This window comes from Saccostrea echinata, unplaced genomic scaffold (assembly GCF_033153115.1).
Source record: "Saccostrea echinata isolate AGI-Se365-2 ecotype Australia unplaced genomic scaffold, CSIRO_AGI_Sech_v1 ptg000009l, whole genome shotgun sequence".
Taxonomy (NCBI): domain Eukaryota; kingdom Metazoa; phylum Mollusca; class Bivalvia; order Ostreida; family Ostreidae; genus Saccostrea; species Saccostrea echinata.
Genome location: NW_026889758.1, coordinates 40,550,771 through 40,577,107, shown reverse-complemented (window position 1 = coordinate 40,577,107; position 26,337 = coordinate 40,550,771). Strand labels below are relative to the sequence as shown.

The 26,337-nt window shown below is 33.1% G+C and overlaps 1 protein-coding gene across 3 annotated transcripts in view; it reads left to right on the top strand.

Moving 5' to 3' along the window:
- Nucleotides 1-26,337, top strand: part of LOC133182379 (furin-like protease kpc-1) — a 57,436-nt gene that overhangs the window by 8,285 nt on the left and 22,814 nt on the right. For all 3 annotated transcript variants that reach the window (XM_061317209.1, XM_061317208.1, XM_061317207.1), the window contains exon 3: nt 17,588-17,707. In XM_061317209.1, coding sequence (XP_061173193.1) covers nt 17,588-17,707 — 120 coding nt within the window. The remainder of the gene's footprint in view (nt 1-17,587; nt 17,708-26,337) is intronic.

The following is a 26,337-nucleotide window of genomic DNA, read 5'->3' as shown; positions in this document are numbered from 1 at the left end:
TTTTAACTTTATAATTGCAACTATTTAATTTCAAGAATTCTTAAAGAAGCTCTAAACACTGCATACTAAAGAGTTCTACTTGTTGAGTAGTTTTCACTCGGCACACCTCGGCCGATTCGTACCTCTGTGATGAAGGTGACGGAATCAGCCGAGGTTTGCCGAATGGGGTAGTTTTATGCAGTTAGAGTGAGCTGCCCTTTGAAGTAAGATTGGTGTTAATTTGTGTGAAAGCCCCCCCCCCCCCCCCCCCCCTTGGGAAAAAATTCCTGGATCTGCCCTTGCAAGTTGCAACAGATTTTTAACATAAAATGGCTATACAAAGGATTAGTAAAAATTTTTTAATATCTGTATTTGATTCTATTTTATACATGTAGATTAATCAAAATTTCGTAAATATGAAATCTCTCTCTGTATGTGCCGTTACTTTTACGTGAAAGTAGATTATTTGATGGTTGTGTTCAAGATCGTAGCAGGTCTCCTTTGCAGAACTGTTGTTTATTTCTATCACTGATAAGTCGATGGTAGAGAGTTGATTGTAAGCTTAACTTAGCAGCCAGGTGATAGATATTACATGTAACTGTATTTAACGGAAAGCTTGTCAAGCCGCTAGATGTTAGATTTTGGATAAAATATAATAAAATAAAAAAAAACCTTTGGTATAATGTACAATGTAATCCGAAGTGGTAATAATTAAGGAGAGCATCATGGATTTAATACACTGATTCTTCATTTGTGACTATAATCTTTTAAAAAATGCAGCACTATTGACCAAAATTTATACTGCATTTTGTAAAGTGCGGACATTTGAATACATTATTTTTGTAGCTTGAAAAATATTTCATCTAAAACTCGATCACCAAAAATTATTTTTATTGATTAACAAGCTAGCCGCGAGTGTTCTTGTTGTTCATGATGAGTTCAAGTCCTGCAGTGAACATCTTTGTGTATATATATCAGGCACGTAGTATCGTTTTTCGAACGTATGTGTGGGGTTTTTTTTTTGGGGGGGGGTATGTTTGGAAAAGGAGGGCAGACCCCTCCCCTCCCTCCCCCCCCCCCAATACTACATGCCTGTTTATAAATAGAGACGAGGAAAATATTTTGTAGCTCTTTATCTTAATTCACTGCAAAAACTATTATGTTTTATCAAAATTAGAATACATGTATACTTGTATTTCAGGAATTTGTTTTTCTCTTAATTGTCATCTGTATGAAAAGATGAAGATAACGAACAGTATTCAATCTGGAAAGTCCAATGAAAAGATACAAATTTGGAGCAGAGCAAACATGGACCTCAAAATTTAGAGGTGGGATCAGGTGCCAGTGGAGGAGTGAGCATCCCCTGCCCCGCCGTGTGCTCCTTGACATGATCGGGAAAAAAACGGAAAAACCCATAGACAGTTCAGTGTATAAATAATGGCCTAACAATTAGTATGAAAAACATCAGTCAGCATTTGACTCAATGATAAGTTCTACGTGCTGACAAGATCATTGTATCGTCCGTAAAACTTGCGAAAAGATGACATCAAACGAGACTGTTGATATCCTTGTTTCATCAACTTGTTTGTCAATAGCTTGCCTCGTTTTAGAAATTGTTCATAGGTAGAGCATGCTCTTGTGTATCGAGAGATGCAGGTGATAAGGGTATATTGCTACATAAGTAAGGAAGGTGACGATTGAAAAGTTGAAGTCATCACGTTTATCATAAAGCTTTTGTTGTTAGGTTACCATTAACGTCTTTTTCTAATAAAAATATCTAAATATGAAACAGATGTGTCAGGCTCTGTGGTATCTTCACTGGGATATATCGAGTCAACATATGAATGAAAGTAATTGTTGTTAATTGATAATACGTCGTCGATATATCGAAATGTCGAGTTGAAGGCCACAGCAAGTGTTTTCTTCTTCTCGTGTAGAAGTTTTTGAATAAATTCCAACCTTCCTGTGAAACAGTACAAAAAATAAAGAAAAATTGTCTTCGCTTATATTACCTTCATAACCGTATACTTGTAGACCTCGGTGTTAATCCTTGCAGAACACACGTATTGAATGAGGATTTTTCTTATCTGTAGCAGACAGCAGCAGCAGCAGCACACGATTGTATCCGATGCAGTTAACATATTAAGGGCACCCATTTCTTATTTTCAAAACAATGTACTAAATGAATTATTGTGACAGCAATTTTTTCCCGGATGAAGACTTCAACAACCTGTCAGGAAGAACATTTGACCCTGAAGAGTTGAAGAAACATATATATGTATGCAAAACCAAACGATCAATTGAAATATTTCTTCTCAATCTCTTAATTTAATAAAATCCAAAAAAAAAAAATAATAATAATAAACAAACAAAAAAAAAACAAAAACACAAAAAAACAAAAACAAAAACAACAACAACAAAACAAACAAAAAAAAAAAAAACATGCAAGTCATGGATACGTAGAGTCTCTGTGTATCTGCAAAAAGAAGTTAACTGGACTTTAAAATGCATTTCTTCCTGATAAATTATTTAATTATGTACAATTTATATCATGTTTACAGAAATCTAAGGTGACGTGTATACATGTACTTCCGATCGATCTCAATACTAATACATGTAATTCCATCTACATTGTACACTGAAAACCAAAATGACTGCATGATAAGACTGAAGCTCTATAATGTTTATGCTAAGAGAGACATGAAGGAAGTTTGAAACACGCGTGCACCTTTTTTCAGTTTAACATTTACAGAATCACGCACATGTATTTTAATAAAAACCTGGTAAGTCTCAATATGACTGTCTGTTCCACATGAGCGCATCCACTTCACTTTAATCTTCACTTCTTTTGTAAGAAAAAAAAACCATTAAAACATTTCAATTCTATCATTTCTCAATCATTTTTCCTTCAGATTTCATACAGTACAATTCAACTTGAAACAATCCGGTATGACATGACTTTTTTGCATCCAAGGGAATAGTCTTTATTTTCAGTGATCCAGCCGAGTGTAATCTGCAGATAAAACATGACTAGCTAGAGTCACTGTTTTTGCATTTCGGCAAGCTACCGAAAATGCCTAGTAATGATAGTTAGCCACTGTTTCCGTTGTTTCCACGTTTACTTTGAATTTTCTGCATTTTCAATGGCCGGAACATATACACTAGACAAAATTGCTAACGCACCACTTGTTATTCTTGTTTGTGAATTGAACATTTACATAATCGGTACTTGTATATCTAATATTCCATCTTTCCCAATACAGTGGAATTGACAAATGTCTAAGTGTCATGACAAAAAACTTCGTGACCTTCTTGCCCGAAAACCATTTTCCCGACATGCACTGCGCATCGTTTCTTTCAAATATATGAAGTTGGTAATTACAAATTGTGGTCCGTGAGGTTGCAACAAAAGCAGTCTCCGAGTGAAAAATCAAATAATACGCAGCGATTGACTATCATATTGCCTAGTATTCATCCAGTGCCTTGGTGTCCATACCCAGTCTACCTAACTTCCGGTTGCCCCAGTTTTGTGGAAGAATCTTGAAATTGTCCTGTGGTGCTTATTAAATGTCATGGCTATCTAAAGTAAACAATTTTTATATTTGTTAATCTAATTGTAACTAATCTTCACTAGAAGAAAGAATGATGTATGAATTGTTTTAATTTTTTTTATATACAAATTTCTCCAAAGCAACCCCCTGCACACGCCATACTAGCTAACTGCCTAGACACGCTTTTCCAAGGTCAAACGTGGCATAGTTGTAATTTTTTCTTGGTTTTTAGTTAGTACAAACATAAAGAATACAAACACAAAGAAAAAAAAAAAAAATTTCTTCCTCCAAAAAGTATGAGCACGATTTTCATTATTTCTACAAATGGTCACGCTTCAGTTAACCTCGTAGTTATTGATAAGTTAGGACATTAAATGTCCCATTTTTTACTTTGATAACATATTTGTTTCTCAAAAACATCATAAACAATTTTAGAAAATTAGCATTTTAATTTTATTTGGTGGTGCGTTAGCAATTTTGTCTTGTGTAGTGTTACCCCCTGTCCGTCCGTCATTTTCCAGATTTTTATGTCTATACTTGAAGATACTACTGGTATATAATGAGCTGATTTTTAGTATGTCTTTTGATATTGATGTCTTACAGATCAAGTATGAGTTTCGTGTTGACTGATCCATCTTTACGAAAATTATGGGCTTATGGCCCTTAGCAGGGACGTATATACTAGTATATACATGCCCCAGCCCTTGGACTTTGAAAATTCCTAACAAATCTCTGTTTTCTGGACCTTTTTTCATTGTGCTTGTACATAATGCGCTTTGGTTTGTCTCTTTCAGATCAACAATCGCAACTTCTCGGGCCTTTCCGAGAAGAGGAAATACATGTACATGTACTACCTCGAATGTGTTGAGTAGGCGTTCAGGAAAATATGGAGACTTCTTATCCATATATAATTATATATAGTCTGGAGCTTAACTTTTTTGAATTTTAAGATCTTACCTGTATCTAAAACACTACAGAAGGGACAATCAATTCTGTCTATCCAATACTTTAATAAAGGAAGCGACCACGGGCACCTGACGTTACTTATTTTTCTTTTAGTATAAAAAATTTAAAAAATATTATATAGACCCCCTACCTAATCTTTCAGAAATAGGATGCAACCACAGGCACCTGACGGCAAAAAAGTGGGGGCAGCCCCCCCTCCCCCCCCCCCCGATACTATGTGCCTGATAAATGCGCTGTACCTGCTGACTTTCGTCGACAGTCCAGACGTCGGGTAACATCGATTATTTTTCATTTGAGAAAATGTCGAGCAGTTATCCGTGTAAATGGTCGTCACATAAGGCTCTTCCATTAATTTCATCATGCAGTAATTTAACCCCCCCCCCCGCAATAGTTTTGTCGGCTCCTCATAAATAGTTCACTATAATTTTTTTAATTTAGTGACTTTTTCCCCTGTAAACTAAAAGCATGGCAATCTAGATCTTCGTTGTATGAACATAAGGAGAACATAATATTCTTTCTGGGTTTGACAATGAAATCAGATATGTATTGATGTCTTCTACAGCATGCGTGAATTGTAGTTACATTATTTTTTTTTTTTAATTTAAATGAAAAAGATTACTCGAGTTAAGCAATAGAACATTTAGAAAGAAAATATGTACATAAGTATATGCAAAAAATATAAAATTACGAAAAATACTCATCTAAATAAATATACTTCACTGCACAATTATATAGAAAGGATATTTGCGTAAATGTGCGAAAACATTATCAATGAAACAGAATTTAGTAGTAAATTTTATGTCTAAATTCAAAGATCGAAGATCGGACGCATGTTTTTTGTCCTGTCTGCCCTTCATTCTTGCTGTCTACGAAAAAAATTAATACATGTACAGTATCTGAATGAACTTTGAACTGTAGTTTAGATGAATATGTATTGATCACAAGCATAAACTTGCATCATCTCAACATTTGTGTTTTACGAGGTGTGTACGGCAAACAACAATATTAGGTTATCGCTATACATCTTGCGATAATCTTCTTCTCCATTTTAGTGCATGGATTTATCCCAAAAAAAAAAAAAAGTAAAAGAGGATTTAAAACATAATTCAAAGTTTTACAAGTCACACTTTGTTCAGGAAGGAGGAATTTATCGCTGTTAATAAAAGAAAAACTAAAATATTTTGTGTGTGTGTGTGTGTTCATTTATTTATTATTGGCATAAAATATGATTGCAAGGTCTACTTCTTTCGCGATTGGCTGAGTGTGATTCGGAAACTTCAGTACTGCCAAATACCAAATACGTGTATCCTGTGACCATCATCAGCGGAGGAAAAACCTCCATTAGGGGAGAAAGAGATATTGAATATAAGGTACATTTAGAAAGTGCATATAGATTAAAACCCTTCGATGTATTGACTTTTTTTTTTCAGAGAGCCTTATCTGGATTTTTTTTTTATTGAAAAGCCGACCTCTACCCCATTTTTTGTTATTACGTTGTGATCAAACCTGCCATTTTTTTCTGCCGGAAGTGGGGTGGGAATAAAATCTAACCATTGCCCCCTGAATTAAGAAGCCCCCTGATTTAAAAATCGGATTTCTGTGAAGCTGTTTAGTATTTCGTTTATAAATTGTTTCCTTGGTCTACACGGTTTGTCTGAAGTTTTAAGATTCAAGAAGAAAATTAAAAGAAATTAAATATTTCAACTGTGCTGTATGTGATTATTAAAATCGGGGTGGGGGTATCGAATTTGGATATCGATATAGACTCTCTAAGTAATGGTCAACGTGAATCATCTGGTTGATTGTTTTTAATATATCGATCTGTTATTTCACGGGTTTTACTTAATTACAAAATGATTTAGGATATGGCTATAATGGATATAATTTTGGGGCTGGCAATATTTTTTCGATTCAAATCAAAGTTGAGAGAGAGAATCAAGTTTAATTTACTTTTTACTTCTCCTTGAAAAATCTGACAAAAAAAAAAAAATAATAATAATCTGAGAAAATTGGGGTTGGGTTACATTCCTCCCTATTTGTCCCAGTGTATGCAAGACAGATTAGGGGACGATCATTTGATTCTGAAAGGGGGTGGCTGGAAATTTTTCCGAGTCCAATTTATTTTTTTATGTCGGTGAAGGACTATTTATTTTCATAGCATCAGTCAAAGACAAATTCTTTATTTTCTTGCCAGTCAAGAACGGATTATTTATTTCCAAGACCAACATTTTAGAGGACAGATTATTTATTACCCCCTCCCCTCGCAATCAAATGGTCGTCCCCTTATTTGGTTCCAAAAGCCCCCCCCCCCCCCCCCGGTAGGATCAAAATGTATTGATAATTGACGATTAACGTTCTTTAAGCTTTCACTGTAAATCATTTCTTTAAATTTTGATCTTTTTATTTAAAATCAATCGACAGATACAAATAATTTAATTTTTTAACAGAATCTGTTCCCTGCATTATCATGCTCTTGTCATACTATATATAGCTGCTCTTGACTGTGACGTCACATCGACTTGAAAACTCGAGATGTGCACACTAAATATGCACCTCTTAGCTGGAGTGAAACAAGTGGGCGGATCATGGACCTTCAATTTTTTGTAACCTGTTTTCTGTACTAAACACTGCTCGTTTTCGTCTCCTCTTCTGCTATTTGATTACCTAAGTAAAGGAAAACTTTAATCTAAAGGAATAAAGTTTGTGTGTTGTACTACGATGACAGAATACCTTATATTACATACAATGCCTATTCGCCATTTTGACACAGAAAGTTCGGGAAAACAAGTGAACGTGTGACGTCGCACTTCGAAAAGTGACGTCGAACAGGAGTTGTCTGCAGTGTATTGGCAGTGTATACATCGTCGCATTTCTCTGGTTATTTGTTGGATTTAATCGTTGTTACGACTGTAAAAATACTTGTTAGTGTTTTCGGTTATCGTAATGAATATGCATTGGTATGTATTTTCGTTCTCTGCGAGTTATTTCTTTAGGATATCGGCATGTATAGTCTTCATATATGGATACTTGTAGAACGGAATACTTGGGATTTTTAAGCGCAGCGTGACAGTACAAATACTTCTACCGTGTTAATTACCGTTTAATTTGTACATCGCGTGGACTGATTAACAATACAGACCGAATACACATTGTATATGGATTAAATACAGGATTTTTACCTATCTCAACTGGCGCATGCTCATAGGGGTTAGTCGCCGCTCAGCGGCGACTAACCCCTTTAGGCATGCGCCAACTAACCCCATTAAATTTTCATCTAACCCCTGCCATTACAAGCAACCTTGTTTACACAAATAAATAAACAAACACAACAATAAACAAACAAACAAATAAAAAGAAAAAATAATTACAAGAAATAAAATAAGTTATTTATAGAGAGATAAACAAAATCTTTACTCAATACTGTATTACACACAAAATGCAGAGAATTAAGGCAACATTTTTTTTTCTTTTGAGCTACAAGTACATGTAAGGAGACTTAGTTGCTTATTTTTTTCAATTCTTTATATTCCGAATGAAATAATTATTCCGAGTTAAAATAATACCCTGTTCAGTGTAGATTCCAAATTTGTAAACTGCATTTGGAACAACATCAAAATGCTGTATAAATATAATTTAACTTTCAGCAAAAATATGATCACAAGTGATATTGTAACTATACTTGTAAACAGATTTTCTATGCTGGATCTTTTTTTTTTTTTTTGGTTTTAAAAGGTTTTGTGGTATAACATATAATTATCTGAAACTTTTCCTACAATTTGAATTGTAGTCAACATTTACAAAACTATGTGTGTTGAAAATAAACAGAACACTAAATGACCTGAATGATCTTATAAAGAAAGCTGATGACACATTTAAATAATGTGATTTTAAATTTGTGATTAAGCCTTGCCAACATAATGTTATCTATTTCAGAAAAAAATGTCCACTGAATCACATACTTTGCATTAACCTGTAAACAGAGGGTTATCATGTTTCCGAATAAAATGACTTCTTTTGACTGCGTAACTGTATAAATTTGACAGCAATAAATTTATCTTAATGTCATTTTTCATTTTTTTGAAATCTTTTCACCTGTGTGTGGCCCAATTTGAATAGGAAATGATTTTGCAAAGATCCAGCTTTCACATTTATTGCTCTATTTCTGTTCCAGATATTCTGGTACATGAGTATTGTGTATGTAATTTCAAAAAAATTTCGTTCACCTCTGAGTTCTTTTAAACCTTCCCATGCTTACAATAATGAGTAAAAATTCATTTGCAGGTATTATGGTTTAGTCTTAAAGGGTTAAGAATTTTTTTGAATGGCTTTGTAGAGAGGGTGATTTCAAATTGCAGGTGATAGCACAAAATAAAATAAGGTGGCATTTGAAATAAATAATATGCTCAAAATCAAATCCCAGTACCATTGGAAAGAGAAATATAGTTATCAAATAATGTCATCTTAAATGTAAACACTTGAAACTTCGATTAAAATGAACCATTTGTTTGAATTTGTGCCTTGGTGTGGTATATTGAACAACAAAAACCACAGTTAAACAATGAACAATACATGGGAATTTTATCTTTAGGCAGGAAAGGAAAAAGATTTGAATCTTTGTCATCTTTAAATATCAGTGAAAATTTTGAGAAGTATTGAATACAAGAGGTGTGAATCATTATGTGAGTCAACAATATTGAGACATTCTCTTAGAATATGAAGTGTGTGAGTTTGACAAATTTATCAGAAAGACATGTCTGTGAAGACCCAATGATGTAATTTATTGCCCTTTTACTTGAAGAAAATTACTCTGCAGTGCTGGACTGGAGAACTTCACTGTGTCTTTCATTTTAAATTTTAGGGTAAAAGAGACTACTTAATCAATATTCTGTAAAACCAAATTGTATTCATACTTGGTGCTTCATTGCCTTATTTAGGGATGGTGTCCTGCTGTAGCAAGCTTGAGCCTTGGTTTACAGATAGGATCATTATTCTCAATATTCACAAGTTCAGCAAGGGATTTAGAAGATGTTTTCTTTCTGAAAGAAACTCGGTCTGCAAATACAAGGCAGAAAATCCATACACATGTATTCCTTAACTGCATAAAAATGTCTTCCCTGGAGACTGGTCTGCAGTAAATATGTACAAGTTGTGTAAGCCGGCATCATTTGATTGACAAAATGGTTAATTATTGCTGTCTATGCAGATCTGAAGTTATGCTCATAAATTCTCATATGGGCCATCTTCTGGCATATTAGTTGGCTGAAGTCGATATTGGGATGCAAATCTACCATCTCTTCAGATCATAAGCCAGGATAGCCAATACAAAATTCCTTCTTAAACTGGCTGTAATCAAGATTTTATTGATATTGCCATGCAATATAGTACTGATTAAGTATAATATGGGGGTTCCATTGTACTTTATTTTTAGTTAGTATAGTTCATTTGATTTGTGGTCATGAGGAAATGTTTTGATAGAATTTTGCTCTTGGATTAGAAAAAAAGTTACAGTTTAGTTTCAGCTTTTGGAGTAGAGAAAAAATTACAATTCAGTTTTCTATTTTTCTTTTCTAAAAATAAATGTCATTTTCATAATCAAATTTAAGTAAGATTGGACAAGTGGACACTCATGTCAGTTATGAATGTTCTTGCTCCAATTTCTGCAGATCTATTAGAAATATTGGGTATATACTGTCAAAAAATATTTAGAGTTTGCAATTTGGGTGTTGGATTGATCATTGAATAACAGTTATAAAGATAAGGTTTGGGAACAATAAATTGAACTTGATATTCTTTGGCTAGAACTTGATAGACCCAAAAGGCTATGCAGTAAATCAATTTTACATTATTGATGATTTCTCGTTCTTTGAATTGGACATGTACTATCAAAGTGTCACAAAGGTATTTTTCTCCTATTTTGTTGAGAGCAAATTAGTATATACCACATTCTTGAATTTGCATAAGTGATACATTGACCACATCAGTGGCCTCTTCTAGAAGAGATTAGCCTCCTTCTGAATAGATTTAGGTGATGTTACTCAAGGTAAGATAAATCACAGGGATGATAAGATCTTGCACTGAATACAATGTTGTACACAGGGGGAGATGTTTTGGGATCTCCAGCTGGGTTGCTCTGAGGGGTTAGATGCAGATTAGCAGTTCCATTAAGATCTCTATCAGCCTGACTACTTATGTTAGCTTACCCCATATCACACCATCCTTTGCTGTCAGAACAGACACTCTTCCCTCTTTTCTCGCTGACTTTTACTAGGAAGGCAGATCACAATGATTATCATAATCAGCTAAAAGGATCAAACAGCTAGAGATCTGAGTTTGGGGAGGATAAAAAATAACCATAAAATTGTGATAGTGCTAGTTTCTTTTTTATTTCATCCAACTTTCAGACTCATCTTTCAAAGTGTTGGGGAAACTTTATCTCTCTTCGGAAAAAAATGGGCTCTCCTCCCTAAAATCACATGAAAGAGAAAAGGATGTCTGACCTAAATGCCATGAAAGATGTCTCATTTGACTCTGATATGTCTTAAAAGGGAGCCTGAAACAAACTCAAATTAATATCCCCCACTTTAGTGAAAGCAGGGAGGGGAGGGGGCAATAATGGTATAAGAATATGTATGAAAGGCTGAAAGCTATAGCATAAGCAAAAGAAGCAATAATCAGAAGCATTTTAATTCTTTTGAATGGTGCCATGATAATATATCCATTTCTATTTGTTTTCTCTGTGATAACTCTTTGAAAGTTAGGAGAGTTGATTTCGTGATCATTCTAACGGAATGCAAATTTCGCCAAGCGAAAGGTCAGGAGCTAAGAAGGCCTAATATGCATGTAATTCTCATGCGGCTGTCTTTGTATTTGACGTCAGTGGGCGGGGACTATTGAAATTGACATGTGAGGCCTCATGTAATTTAAATCTATTAATCTACATTTTTAAAATCTAAATTTACAATTTTATTTCAAAATGAAATGGAAATATAAGGAATCACTGTCTAGTTAGTAGAGTATGCCAGGGCATCAACGATAGTTGGAAACGTGGGATAGTGCAAATTAGCCCACGTTTCCAGCTATCGTTGATGCCCTGGCATACTCTACTAACTAGACAGCGATTCCTTAAGTCAATCATCAATATACCGGTACAAGATGATGCACTGTATATTTGTAAATGTATAAATAGATTTATATGAGGTAGGGTTGCACAATAATATCAATATTCCAGTATATTGTGGTTTGTTGGCATAAATTATTGTATTTTGATACGTTTTTTGCTCACCTGAGCTGAAAGCTCAAGTGAGCTTTTCTGATCACATTTTGTTCATAGTCCGTCTGTCTGTCTGTAAACTTTTAACATTTTTGACTTATTCTCAAGAACCACTGGGCCAATTTCAACCAAACTTGCAACAAAGTATCCTTGGATAAAGGGGATTCAAGTTTGTTCAAATGTAGGGCCACACCTTCCAAGGGGAGATAATTACAAATTAGTGAAAAATTAATGGCATCTTTTAAAAATCTTCTCAAGAACCACTGGGCCAGGAATGAAACTTATATGGAAACATCCTTAGGTAATGTAGATTCAAATTTGTTCAAATCATGACCCCCTGGGGTAGGGTGGGACCGAAATGGATGATCAAAGGTTTACAATTAGATATACATAGGAAAAATCTTTAAAAATCTTCTTATCAAGAACAGCAAAGCCATGATTGGTCACATTTATATGGAAGCATCCTCAGGTAGTGTAAATTCAAGTTTGTTAAATTATGACCCCCGGGGGTAGGATGGGGCCACAATAGAAGATAAAACTTAGAGGAAAAAAATCTTTTTAAAAACTTCTAAGCCATGATTTGTCAAAGAAATATGGTAGCATCCTCAGTTAGTGTAGATTCAAGTTTGTTCAAATCATGCCCCTTCCCCTTAGGGATAGGTTGATACCACTCATAAAATACTGAACTCTTAGCCAAAGTCCTCAGGTGAGCAATGTGGCCCATGGACCTCTCTTTTTCAGTAACGATATAACGGCAAAATACTTGGGCCTGGGATTTCTAAAGTAATGTATGAAATTTAAGATGTCAGAAACATTTTCAATCGTGCCAAACAGTAAGGTTGCTGTTACATGGTTGCATTTCATTGCAAAACTGTAGTGAAATCAACAAGAACTTTTTTGTTACAATGTATTTATAGTAGTTATATACAGTCTGCTTATAAATGGAGGTTAATAAAATAAGAAAAGATCATTTTAACTGTCATTGAAAATATTGCAATACACAATACAGTTATATTGCAATAAGAAATTCACAGCCTATACGTAGACCAAATATGAGATATGAGGTAAATTTTATATATATATATATATATATATATATATATATATATATATATATATATATATATATATATGTATATATATATATGACATTTTGATGTAAAGCTAGTTGTATTTGATATTTGACTTGTGCTTTCTTTATGAACTTCAAAGATGACAGTGGATGAACCAGATTATAAAACAGTACAAAGGGGCCACTATAGGATGGTCTGTCTGGGTTTATGGGTTCTTATTGATCCAAGGAGACAAAGGAGCCATGGATACAGTTTTTTTTTCTTTCAGACACAATCTAATTAGTGACATTAGCTATCATTTCTTGGTCTCCAATCTTCCTGCAGCAGATGTCCATGTACATCCATCTGTCAAACTCCTCTGTTTGTGTTTCTTTGAGTTCAAAATGGTAAATTATGAAGGAGAAGATGATAGCTAGTTAGATACCAACAAATAAGAGAACTCAGCAGTATGATTTTGTTAATTACTAGACTAGTAGTTCCTTAACATTGACAGATAGCCTGTAGTTGGCTTAAGAATACTAGAAGCACTGTGATAGAGTGTTGTATTTAAGGTCAGACGACACGATCCTCAATAATAAATATTTTTCCCCAAGAATTTGTCACTGAAGATCTGCTACTTTAAGAAGTTTCCTCACAAAAAATTGAGGTACCTTACCAGGCATTTGTGCAAGATACCAGAGGGTGGTGTTTCCTATATAATCCTATTTGAAATCTCTTGAATTGTCAATATCACAATATTTGTTGTGTTCATTTTCAAAGACATTTTGAAAACGGTTTAGAAACCACAAGATAATATTTATATGAATATTTCTTGTATATTACAAGGAGAAACAAAACAGATATTTGAGGAACGTGTTGTCAGACCTTAAACAGGGGAGAATTTCTTTGAAAACAAAAGTCCATCATTCATTGCTAAGTTCAGCCAAGCAAGGTGATTGGCTGCTAAATTCATACTCTGTGGTACAAGTGTTAAAAAAACCATTGACTCAAATCACAGGTATGTAACAATTTGTTCAATGTCGTGGAATCCTATTACACACCATTGAATAGGTCTCTGGAAAACTTTCCCCTGTTTTTCAACAAAACTCTTCATGCCAAAAATTTTAAACTTAATTTTAAGCAACAAAGAAAAGTCATTGCCTAATTTTGTGGAGGAATAACTATTTTGTTGCTGTTCTCATCCTCCTAGTCTTACAGAACTATAGAATTACTGGGCTCACCCAAATTGTCCTATAAGACCTGATATATAGAGTTACGGAGGCACAGTCAACGGTTTTGTTTGTACCAGGTGATATATTAACACTGTCACCAAAACAGTCTGACCCAGGCCTGTTATTTCTTGTGATCACGAAAATTCAGCAGTCAAAGGGCAGTGTTATTATTGTTTCTCTCCTGTCTTCTGATGGTATATTTTTTGCCCTTACTGACAGGATATTTTCTAAGCAGGCATAGAATTCTTTTAATTGAAGAGACTCAAAACTTAAAAAAAATCTTTCCTTTCTTTAAATGGTGTATCATGATGCAATCAAATTCCAATTGGCAGTCATTATTGCTTAATGTATGTAACCATAGTAGTGAGCAAGTTTTGATTATAATCAGATGATATCACTTACAAGACCTCTTAAAGGGTAGCCCCAGTTCAAACTTTGTCAGAGTTTAGGTGTATTCTATCTACTGTTTTTTTTTTTAGTTTTGAGTTTTGGAAGTAGAATAACTTTTTAATGTCTGCATGCCAGGTGGTCAGTTGCTAATTTACAACAAGCCATTGGTCTGAGGAAGATCTCCAAGATTGTTGTCAAAATCAGTCAGTAGATGGTGCAGGTATATTAGGCTTCCTGTAATGTGTCCTTGTTGGTAATTTTTTTTTCAAAGGAGTTCATGTTCATTATGAAAAAATTCACGAAGTGATAGATAATGAACGTCCAGAAAAATGAGGATTGCCTTCTTGCAGTCATAAATACATCATATTTCTCTTTTGAAATCCCTCTGGTGTTTTAACACATTCATTTTCTTAAGGTTTGTTAAAAGTTCATGAAAAAGAATATTTTAAGACATTTCATTACTTTAAAGGTGTCTGCATATAATTGAAGGTGATTATACAATACCGACTCTGTTCTAGAAATATGCCGATGGGTGGCGTTAAGGTGCTATAATAATCCCTCGGTAAAGTCTCTCAAAAAAGAAAGTAATTTTCATGGGTAAAAAAAAAACTATGCTGATAGCTGCCAAGTCTAAAAACCTCTGCATATCAAATAAATGCCACTATTACTCAAAATTGTTTGTTATAAGATCTCCCAGGTAGAGAAAGCTGTTGTTTTTTGGTTTAGAGGGTAAACTTGTACCAGGGTCTATTTGAAATGTTTCTAGACTAACATTTAGATTTTAAAAAAGAACAGAGAAAAGCATTCAGAAAAGATTAATGGCTACATCAGTTTCATGTCCAGTAGGAAGAATGACCCTGATTCTCAATTATTTTAATCTTTCATGCTCATAAAATTTAGTATTTCTAATCTTAATTCTGGTTATAATTTATTGTTCTAACTTTTAATTTACAACAAAATCGATTTGTCTTTTGAATTTATTTTCATATCATATTTACAATGGATACATAGAATTTTTACATCAGTTATGTAATCTGTCTGCCTGTAAACATTCTAATTAATGGGTTTTTTTAATACTGTAAACATATTCCACAGGATCATTATTCCTTGGAATCCCAATTTTGGTTCAATAGAAAATTATGCAGATCTTTTGGATTGCCATTGTATGTCTTAAAGTACCCTGTTACGAATTTCCTCAAAAATCTGTGACCGTGTACATAGCACATGGGTAAATATTATCCCTTGTGAAAAACATCTATATACATGTTACGATGTATCCTTTCTGAATCCTATTAGATAGCTCCAGCAATTGATTATCTAATGCCAGTAGCTCTAAAACATTACTTAAGTAACTCCAACACAACATAAACCTTCATCAAAACCTCATTAAATCTTCCTGACCCCTACATGACCCATACCATACTCAATATTCTAGTTGTAGTAATTCCAAAGATTCTCAGAATCTTCGACCTTATTAGGATCTCACTCTTGAAATATTAATTCTTTTTTATCATTGAAAAATCAAGGAGTTGTTTAACTGATTATTCTGCAGAAAATATCCAACAATGCAATACTAAATCTTTTAGTAGAATAGGTACAGCATATGTACAGGGACAGGGTTATTTAATCATGCAGTTTAACCAGCATTGAATCTGTTTATCATTATACAGTATAGTCTGTGTTACTACTTAATTAATTGTACAAGAAGTATTCTTTAAGACAATTTTTCCCCATTGTAAGACTTTTTCGTCACGATTACTCATTAGTCTGTGAAAACAGGAAGTAGTAAGGCTATCTGTTTTTTCAGGATTTCAGACATTCTTAGAATGTTAAATGGGATGAATGATCCAGAAAGTTTGGCAATTTATTTATATACAAGATAAAGAAGTTCAATATCACTTATCTTTGGTGAGGAATGACGAGCTATTTAGAGAGAAGACCATCTCCTCAGTTTGTGATGTTCCATTTGCTGTTTAATCAACTAGGAACATGAAGAGAATTTTTGATACATCTTTGTGATGACCGGCTAAAAATTCTAATAACACAAATAATTACCTGCTACTTGTTTGCTAAAAACTTCCCAAGATATATATCTGAATGATTCCGTAGAAATATAGTCTTTCTATCAGACTATGGGAATGGGAAGAAACTTCTGTTTGGTTACTACTGAAAATCTGCCAATGATATGGTAATGCAACAAGTTTAGGGATCATAAAAATGGAAAGAGTTCACTTTTTTCAGTTGAACTTCATCAAGTAGAAATCTATTTAGAGAGGATATTTTTAATTCTTTGAACCAATTTTGCATACAAATAGTGCATAAGTTTAGTCATTTTGGTTCTTATTTTTAAAAAAAGAAAATTTTTGCCGAGATTAGATGTGTAGATTTCTCTGACAAAAGAGAAGTTGATGTTTGTATTGAGAGAACTCTCTGTCCCTGATGACAAGCGAGGGATGAGGAGGAGGGATAGGAATGTTGTCAGAAGGAGGTTGTGTTTGTGTAACAGTAACAGGAACATTGATAGATATAGCCTCCTTACTACAATAAACAGTCCGCGTTCTTCACTAACATCTGCTTCTCAAAGATTCTTACAGAGACATTCACCTGCGTTTGGTCGAGGTTATAGCCAGGGTGTATAAACTTACTGTAAAAATTGTTTCAGTTACACAGAATCATGAAAAGCTGTGAACTTTATACTAATACACTTTCTCTTTTTTGAAAGAGATTCTTTTATTATAAAAAAAAATATTTTCAGTGAAATATCTTGATATTTGTTATAAAACAAGTCACAATTAAGATATAGAAAAAGATAGGTGAAATAAAGGTATAAGAGTTAGACAAAAAAAAAAAAAAAAAATTCAAAAGGATGGAAATGGTTGTGAAATAAATTAGGGCAACATACCCAGAGTTTGCTGTACAAAGAAACATTCAGTAAAAACAAGTCACAAATATAAAAATGAAAAATATAAAAGGAAAATTCTGGGTAAAAAAAATTTATCAATTATATCAAATTAAATGAAAAAAATATTTATTCATTTCAAAATTTTAGACTTGCATAATGATTTTCTGCTCAGGGGAATTTTTTTTTTTACAGGTGTTGAACGTTGTTTGAATCGCTAACATTATGCTTTATTTATTTCTTTGCAGGTAAAGTGGTTAGAACAGCAAGTAGTTAAAAAACGGGTAAAACGTGACAGATACTACTCAAGCAGCATCAGCTTTAATGACAAATTCAATGACCCAAAGTGGCCCAGGATGTGGTATCTGGTAAGTGGGAATCTGAATAAAAAGAAAACAGGGTAATTGGAAATTACCACTAATTTAGATTTGGAAAGGGAGTAAAAGAATTGCTTCAACAAATAGAGCCAGGATAACCGAAAAGGTATTGAGGGATGTTTCATGTATTTATCAGGGAATAGGGGAGGGGCATGTAATAGAAATGGTGCATTTAAGAGGTGGTCCAGATTTCCCACACAAACCGTGCACAGAAAATTGTAGAGTGCACGAAGATAAACATGTTTAAATATTTTGGAGGTAGGAATGTCAGATTAATATAAAGTTTCATTAATCATCATTAGGTTTAAGCTATTCATATTCATAATTAATGAAATGATAAACTCTACTTTATTCCCCGTATTCCCTTCTGAATTCTTATAAAGCTGTCATTGTGACACACAGGTGAACAGAATATTTGAAGTATGCACAGCAATGCCTAATTTCAACTTTAATGAAATATGGTGGTATTTATTAATTTGAGGTTGACGATCGAAGGACATGACCGGAGAGAAAATTGCATGTACATCATAATACATTGATATTCATTTACATTTTAATCAATATTTAAGATGAGGTTTTTTTTTCTGTTTTTTTTTGTGTTAGTATGCACTTTTAAGTTTTGGGATTGATTATTTTAAGGAGCTTGTTTAGTTCTTAAAAAGATGGTTTGTGCACTGAGATTCAGAAGATAAATCCACAGAGATAAATCTATCATGGCTGTAAACATTAACATTAGAATTTGAGTTATTATGGTTTATTTTTGAATTGAAGTGTCTCTTTTTAGCTTCCTTGGAATTATACAAAGGCTTAGGAGTGGAATATTTACTGCCAACAAAGAATTTTCAGAAGTGTTAAAGACACTTGCTAAACATAAACTCTGAGCAAGTTTCATATTCATCAGGCTCATCCTGCAAAACCATTCACATTTCAAAGTATGAATATCAGAATTTGATCAAAATTCCAGTAGATTTGGGTTATTAGTTTTGATCTCTTATTCATTCATAATCTGAAGAAGAAAAAAAAATCAAAGACATGAATTACAAGTTTTTACATCGATTAGAAAATTCTTTCAAGTTGAAAATATGTGTATATTGGGAGTATTGATGTTTTTCAACCACTGGCTTCCCGCAAAGACGACTTTGAAATTTGTTTACTGTAAATTCAATTTTAGCATCTGCAGGCTTCAACATAAGAAACAGTCTGTAACATGGAAGGTTAGAATTGAGATAATGAGAATAGGCAATTTCTAACTTGTTTTCTTGGAAGGCCCACACATTACTGGTAATTAACCCTTGTTAAATTGACAGTTTCAGAAACAGAAGGGGAGAGAACTGGGCTTGGTTCTCCAGCTGCGTATTAATCATTGTTTTCACTTTGAAACTAATACATTTCTATCTCATGGTTGATGCTCCTGTGAGGAAACTAGATTGATTTTGCTTGCCAAAACTAATATACTGGGCTTGTTTTTGTTTTTATTTACGTACACTGAAAATTGTAAGTTTGGAATTGGATGCTGTTGTTGGCAAGTCTACATGTTACAGAGGTCAAAAACTCGACCAAACTCCACAATCTCAGTTCTTGTTTTAAATTAATCTGAAAGAGGACAGAAGCTTAGTAAAAAGGTCTCGCTGCTTTTGTTCATGTTCTTATTAGAAAATATAGTCTGAAGATGTTTGAATTGAACATGAAAAGACAATGACTGATAAGCTGATCATTTTTTGAAAATTGTGAGTAAAATGAAATTATTTGATGCTACCTTAATATGAATATTTTTTTTTATCTTTGTAGCATAAATCAAGATTTATTATTTATCATTGTTCACTAAAAGTAGGGATGTCAACGAGTACCCGGTTTACCGGGTACTCGCTCGAATGTCCGAGTATCGAATACTAAAATCGGTACTCGGTTACTCGGATGTATATTTTTTTCATATTTCAAAGTGCATATATTTATTAAAAACTTACCAAAAAATGTGATTTAAATATGCATTGTCCATGTCTAAACAGTAATTACCGTCACCTACACCAGTTAATACCCGTTATCGCCTGTGGCTGTGTTCGTGTATATACAGTAACTAATCACTGGACACTGTACACAGCCATTGTCACCTCTTGTGACCCTAATTTTTGAGATGGCTTTCATTATTTGTTTTCAATGAACATTGTTTAATTATGATCTATTAATTATTCTATGATTATTCAATTAGCATAGGGAAACGAAATCGGACATACATAGAAATACCGCTACCGATTCATCAGACTGTTCAAAGTGAATAAATATTTATAAATAATCGAAGATTAAAAAAATTTTAAAAGCGCATAGGGTGGAAACAACCATATATTAAAGGAATCACTTTTTAGTTTGCTGTGCATACCAGGGCATCAACGGCAGTTGGAAACGTGGAATAATTTATGCATAACGGGTGGAGTTGTAAATATCGAGAAATTAACATGCTTAACTTTCAGAATTATCACAAAGAAAGCATTTGCAAACATAAATAATATACGACTCGCGATCACTACAGAGTCCATTCCCACTGTTCCCAAAGATATTCTCTCTCGCTGGTCTAATCATTACAAAGTTGCGTCCTTCTCTTCCGTTGACCAAATAGTCTTCATAAATAAGAACTGTAACGCATTTGTAATCATCCCTACTAAAAAAGTCATCTTATTTTTAAATATAAAATTTTGGTGGTAAAAATACACTTTTTACTTAATGCTAAATTTTCTTCCCATGCAAATAATGTTCAAATGTGTGATGTATATTTAAAGTTTATAGCATGTATACTAGTATCACTATATTCTTACTGCAAATGTAATGGTAATTGAAGGTTTTACATAATGCTTGTTTTGAAAATGAAAAAAACGACGATTTATAGTAAGAATAATGCTCTCAGGTTGTTTTTTTTCCTAGGTAATTTAGTCTAAAATTGGAGGGTGGATAAAGAATAGATTGAATGAAATGTTTATAAGGTTCTCTTTTAGGATTTTTAAGTACCTCAGTAAGAGGGGGAAATTTTTATCAGAGGTTGTATTTTCCAAACAGAACAAAAATGCCATTACTGAACAAATTACCCTTATGCAGGTCTAGTTTGTGTAATATGAAACTAGTATTTAACCATCTGGTCTTTTACAAGAATATTACATGATTTCTTTCACCACATTGTCTTGAAAGCAGAGAATGTCACATATTATGCTTTCAAAGATATACTAATTTGTGCTTGTTGTTGACCAATTTTCCTCCTAAATATAAAAAGAAATACTGGTATTGTCACACATTTAGTGTTATAGAAGTCCCCTGTTTAATAGCAGACAGGAAGGCTAGATAATGTTACATAAAGAGAACAAAATGGCTCAGTAGAAGAGGGTGACATTTTCATTGATATTCCGAGAACCACATCCCTCTCCGGTGATAACTTCTAAGAGGAAATATTCTGTGAGTATTGATTCCAATGCAAAATGCTAACAATGCAACTTTGCATGCTTTCGAATAAGAGACCCCTCAGGAAAAATTAATGTCATATCCAAAGACATAAATCATAATGTAGAACTGACTTGTCTGTGCATCCAAAGCTTGCCTGTAGTGGCATCTTCAGGCCATTTTTTTTTTCAGTGATAGTAGAGGGCTTTATCATTCTGCTAGGACTCAAACACAGAGGAAAGTGACCATTTTGCACAATTTTTTGACATTTTAAGTTACTGAATTGTTGAACTACAATGACTTCATATACTTTTGCTTAAACCTCTGAGGGTCCTTGATTAATGAATGAACATATTTACACATCTTGATAAAAATATTTCCATATTGCAATTGGTGCATTTCTGATCTGACAAGAAATAAATTTGATTGATAAATTCTATAATTGAGTGAAAGTTTCTTCTTTTCTTTTAGTCAAACCTTGTCAAATATTTCACACGCCCACTTATAATTTCCTCTACACACAAATTGTAATGAAGTCAAATTACAACATTTATTAGCTACTAGAAATGAAAAACCTATGCATTTATTTTATTTTCTCTTCGCCTTCAAGCCAGTCTTTATGGGTGGTAAGACACAGTTTATGACCAATATAAACAAGAAGATAACTATCATTGAGCTGTCCAATTTGATTTAGTTGCTTGTATTATTATTGATGCCACATATTTGTACTGGGAGAGAAGATAACTATACTGATGCTTTGCACCACTGGGTTTAAAGCCCCTGGTTTTCAGGAAGTTATAGGCTTGTTTGTATGATGTTTTGGCATTTGACTACAATATGACTGCAGATAATATCCTGATATTCTGTCTCTGGCAAAGCTAGATGTAGTTTATCAATTGTAGCTGATTTATGAGAATGATCCCCTTTTTGGTAAATTTTGAAAAACCTTGATGATGGTTCTGAGGATACAAGGAGTGGTAGACTGCTGTTTGAATCTGTACAGATTGGCAGAGTAGGAGGAAAAAGGAATTTCAAGGCAACATGAAGACATTTGATGTTTGACCTTCAAAGACAACTTTGATACTGATTTACTGCCAGATGAAAGGTGGTATGTGCAAGATTAAAGGGGAATTACATATCCCTTTTATAAAGTTTAGCATGCAAAGGGAACAAGGTCACAGGATCTCAGCAAATAAGAGAGGACAGCTCATTCTACATGTCTTATTGTTCTTGGAAATGAAATGACATTCACTTTGTCAAATCCATGCAGATTTAATTTATAAGACTGTCTATAAGAACATGGTATGGTTTAGGGCTGTGTATTGAGCAAAAAAATTTGATGCGATACGATACAATATTTTATAATGCGATATCTGATGTATTGGATTCTTCAACAAGTCTATCAAAAAAGTCTTAAAAATAATTGAATGCATTAATTTTTTAAAAACTAATTGTTTTTTAAGCCATTTCGAAGATCTTGCCTCACTGTCTCTACAAATTACACTTCAAATTCAAACTTTTAAAGACTGTAAAACAGCATGTTAAAATAAAGTTGTCTATGTATTTTGTAATATTTATCTAAGATGGGTATCTCCTTAATGATTATATCATTATTGATCAATTTTAATTCAAAACAGTGAAAATATAATCTTTGGTGATTGAAATTCCCAACTTTTTCACAGAATTATGAGAAAATCTGCCTGTCCTATACGTATTGGAAGTTATTTTTTCGTTACAAAACATTCTTAAATATGGATACGTATCGATATATTGATACAGCCCTAGTATGGTTGGGCATCATTCTGGCTAATCCTCGGTCAAAACTTGACAGATTATGTCTTTGTTCAGTCATAAGTTGAAAACAATTATAAACAATTTTAGATCAGTCAGTAACATTGTGTAATAATACAAAAATTATTGTGTGCATATTTCATCACGAAATAGCCATGTTTTCTGTTTCGGGAAAAATGTGTATAAAAAAATACCATACATTTGTTTTTGCTTGTGGAAATATGTACCAAAACCACACTTACAAATTATATGTGCCATTTCAAGATGTTTAAGAGATATCGATACCTTTGCTTGATTCATATGGTGTATGTTTTGTCATTTGCAAGCTACTTTGCTTTCAGTTTGATCCTGAGCTTTTGAGCAGATTTTTTTCTGAACCTGTGTTTCTTAAATTCTGCATCATATTTTAGTTCTTACAATTAAAGTTTGGATTCTACAATGTTGATTAAACTACATTCAATTAAAAACCCAAAATTAGATTCCATTAAAAAAGCATTAAGAGTCGAGGAACTAGACTTTGTGAGGAATGTTTTTTTTCTTCCAGAGTATTTACAGTATGTACTGTAACTGTTTTTGATTGTATGATATACTTGCTTAGCAGGTATTGTATTGATGAAATGCATATAATCTTTATGATCACATATTTATAACAACCAGAAGATTGTTCATTAAGTAAAATTATGATATTTAAAATGTATTTATGGTCATCTGTTGTATGCTTTTTTTTTTTTACTTCATTCATTGGGGTAGGAAGGGCCCAAAATGAGGGATTAAACTTTTACTTAGGAATACATAGAAAAAATCTTTAAAAGTCATCTTCTCAAGAAGAGCAAATTTAAGCCATGACTTATCATGTTGATATGGAAACATCCTCAGGTAGTGTAGATTCAAGTTTGTTCAAATCATGACCTTGGGGTAGGGAGGGACCACAATGGATGATAGAAGTTTTACTTAGGGGAAAAATCAGCTGATGAAGAACAGATGGATGATTAGTGACTCAGGTGAGCATTGTGGCCCATGGGCCTTTTGTTTTTTGTAATATTTTATGACTAAAAATTTTCATCATTGACTCCCACTCTTTTCTGAATATACAAGATAACTTTGACAATTCTGCTTATAAAATTCAGTAAAAATTAAGACTTTAAAATAATTTAATTGCTTGTTAATTCTAGAAAAATGACATTTTGTGAGTGCAGAAATGTCAGATAATTGGTTATAATATGAGATAATTTGAAACTTTTTCTTTGTCACATTTTTTAGACTTTTTAAAAGTGATCATGTGTAAGATGCAATTTTATTGCAAAAGGATAATATGAAATGCACTGTAGGTTCTGTAGCACCAAAAATGTGTATTGACCCCCATTTTTTGTTTTGATTTTTAAATAAGCTATGTGTTTTGATTGATACTAAAAATATTCTTGGAAAAAAAAGAATTCTCAAAACTTTTGATAGCAGGACCTAACCTCCTCATCTTGTATTGATTTTTCATCATTTTACAGGGATTTTCCACTGCCCTATATTTCAGCCCCATTCCCAGTTGCAAAACCCTCCATTTTCTCCCAATATTCCACCTCAATTTTTCCTTCAATTTATTTATGTTTAAAATTTGACCAGGATCGGAATTCTTACAAAAGTACGGATTGGAATTCCCAACAAACTGTATGTAAATTACAATTAATTTTCATTACCAAAAGAACAGAATGGTTTAATTTTAAGATTTTGTTTTGGTAATAAACTTTATTCTGACTCGTTTCTTGAAATTTAGTCTTGCAGTAGCTCATAAAATTTCCCAATTCTTGATAAATCGTCATAAAATTCCCAATTCCAAGGGCTCAGGCCCCATTCGCAATATGATATGGAAAATCCCTGTTTTGTATTCAATTGTCACATTTATTACCTTATACTTGAAATATACCAGTCGAAAATAGGTTTAACTTTCTATTCTCCTTGAATTTTACTTATTAATATGAAGTTGTTGGATTATTGTGAGGAACTTGAAATCTTTTGGGGCTAAAGTCAGTGTTTATCATGTGTTTATTTATAGTGGTAGAAATATAGATCTATTAGAGAAATATTTACTGAATTAGAATGTTGATTTTGGAATTACATGGAAACATCTGATGTGATGGAAATAAAACTATATTTAGTTGCAAGACTCTTGAGTATTCTGTAAACAAAAAACTCTGAAAGAGCTGATTGACTTCTGTAAAAGTGTTTGAGGAGTGTCTGCAGTAAATCTTTCAAGAAAACCAGCCATAAAAAGATTAAAGAAGTACCGTATGATAAATGGCACCTTCAGCAGCCAAGAAAGCGTTTCAGTGATGTGCCTCTTATCAGAGCTAGCAATAAATTGATGTGTGTAAAAGGTAAGCCGAGTATCTGTATTATGAAGTGAGATCTGTGTTGTTTGGCACCGTGTTGTACTGAAGGGGTCCCAAATACGTCTGCACATGCCTGATAATACACTCAGAAAGGAGGCATCATAAGTTAATACAAAGTCTTATCACCCAAACTCTTGTTTCGTTTGGGGAGAGTTTTGGCAAAGTAAGGTACAATACTGTTTTGAACTTATCTCTTTACTGACCCATGCTCTGGTCATGTTATAAGTGTATGTATTATCAGTTAAAGGCTTGGAAGAAATTGAAAAAAAAATGAAGTAAATATAAGCTTCAAAATTCTTGTCATATATATTTATATAATTTAAAAAAAAATGAAATTAAGGGAATTGAACGGTTAAAAAAAGGCACACAAATATCGTAATTACCTGTATTAAGATCTTGCAAAATATTTAGAGTTCATCTTTGTTTCATTTTGGAAAATGTATGAAGGCAAGAATCTTTAGCTTCCACAGTGATATTTACCGGTAATTTAAAAAACATATCCACAACCAATGTCAATTAATGAATCCAATAGGAGCGCTATTAAGTATTACATACTTAAATATTGGTACCTTTATCAGAATTTATTTGATAGAAATAGCTATTAACAATAATCAAGTAAGAAATAAATGATCTTCAATAAATCATTAAAGTCAAGTTGCTTTTTCAAATCAAATTTTAAACCAGTTTCTATGCTAGTATAGAAAGAAATGAATGTTGTATTTCAGCTGAGGGGAAACTGAAATTTAATAAATATTGACTTTTGATGGGGAAATTGTTCTGATAGGAGAGAAAATCTTTAACTGCTTTTGTGTGATATAATATTACCAGGCTTTAATATTATAGAATTTTAGATAATTCTATACCCTTCCACACTGTGCTGGAATGTTAGCATTTGCTGCATTGTTTTCTCCCTAATTGTTTTTGGCAGATAGAGCCGTTGACAATTGTAGAATTTCCCTTTATGTTGAGCAGTAGCTGGACAATACAACTAATGACAGACTAGTAGCTTTAATGGCAGCTTTCTATTGA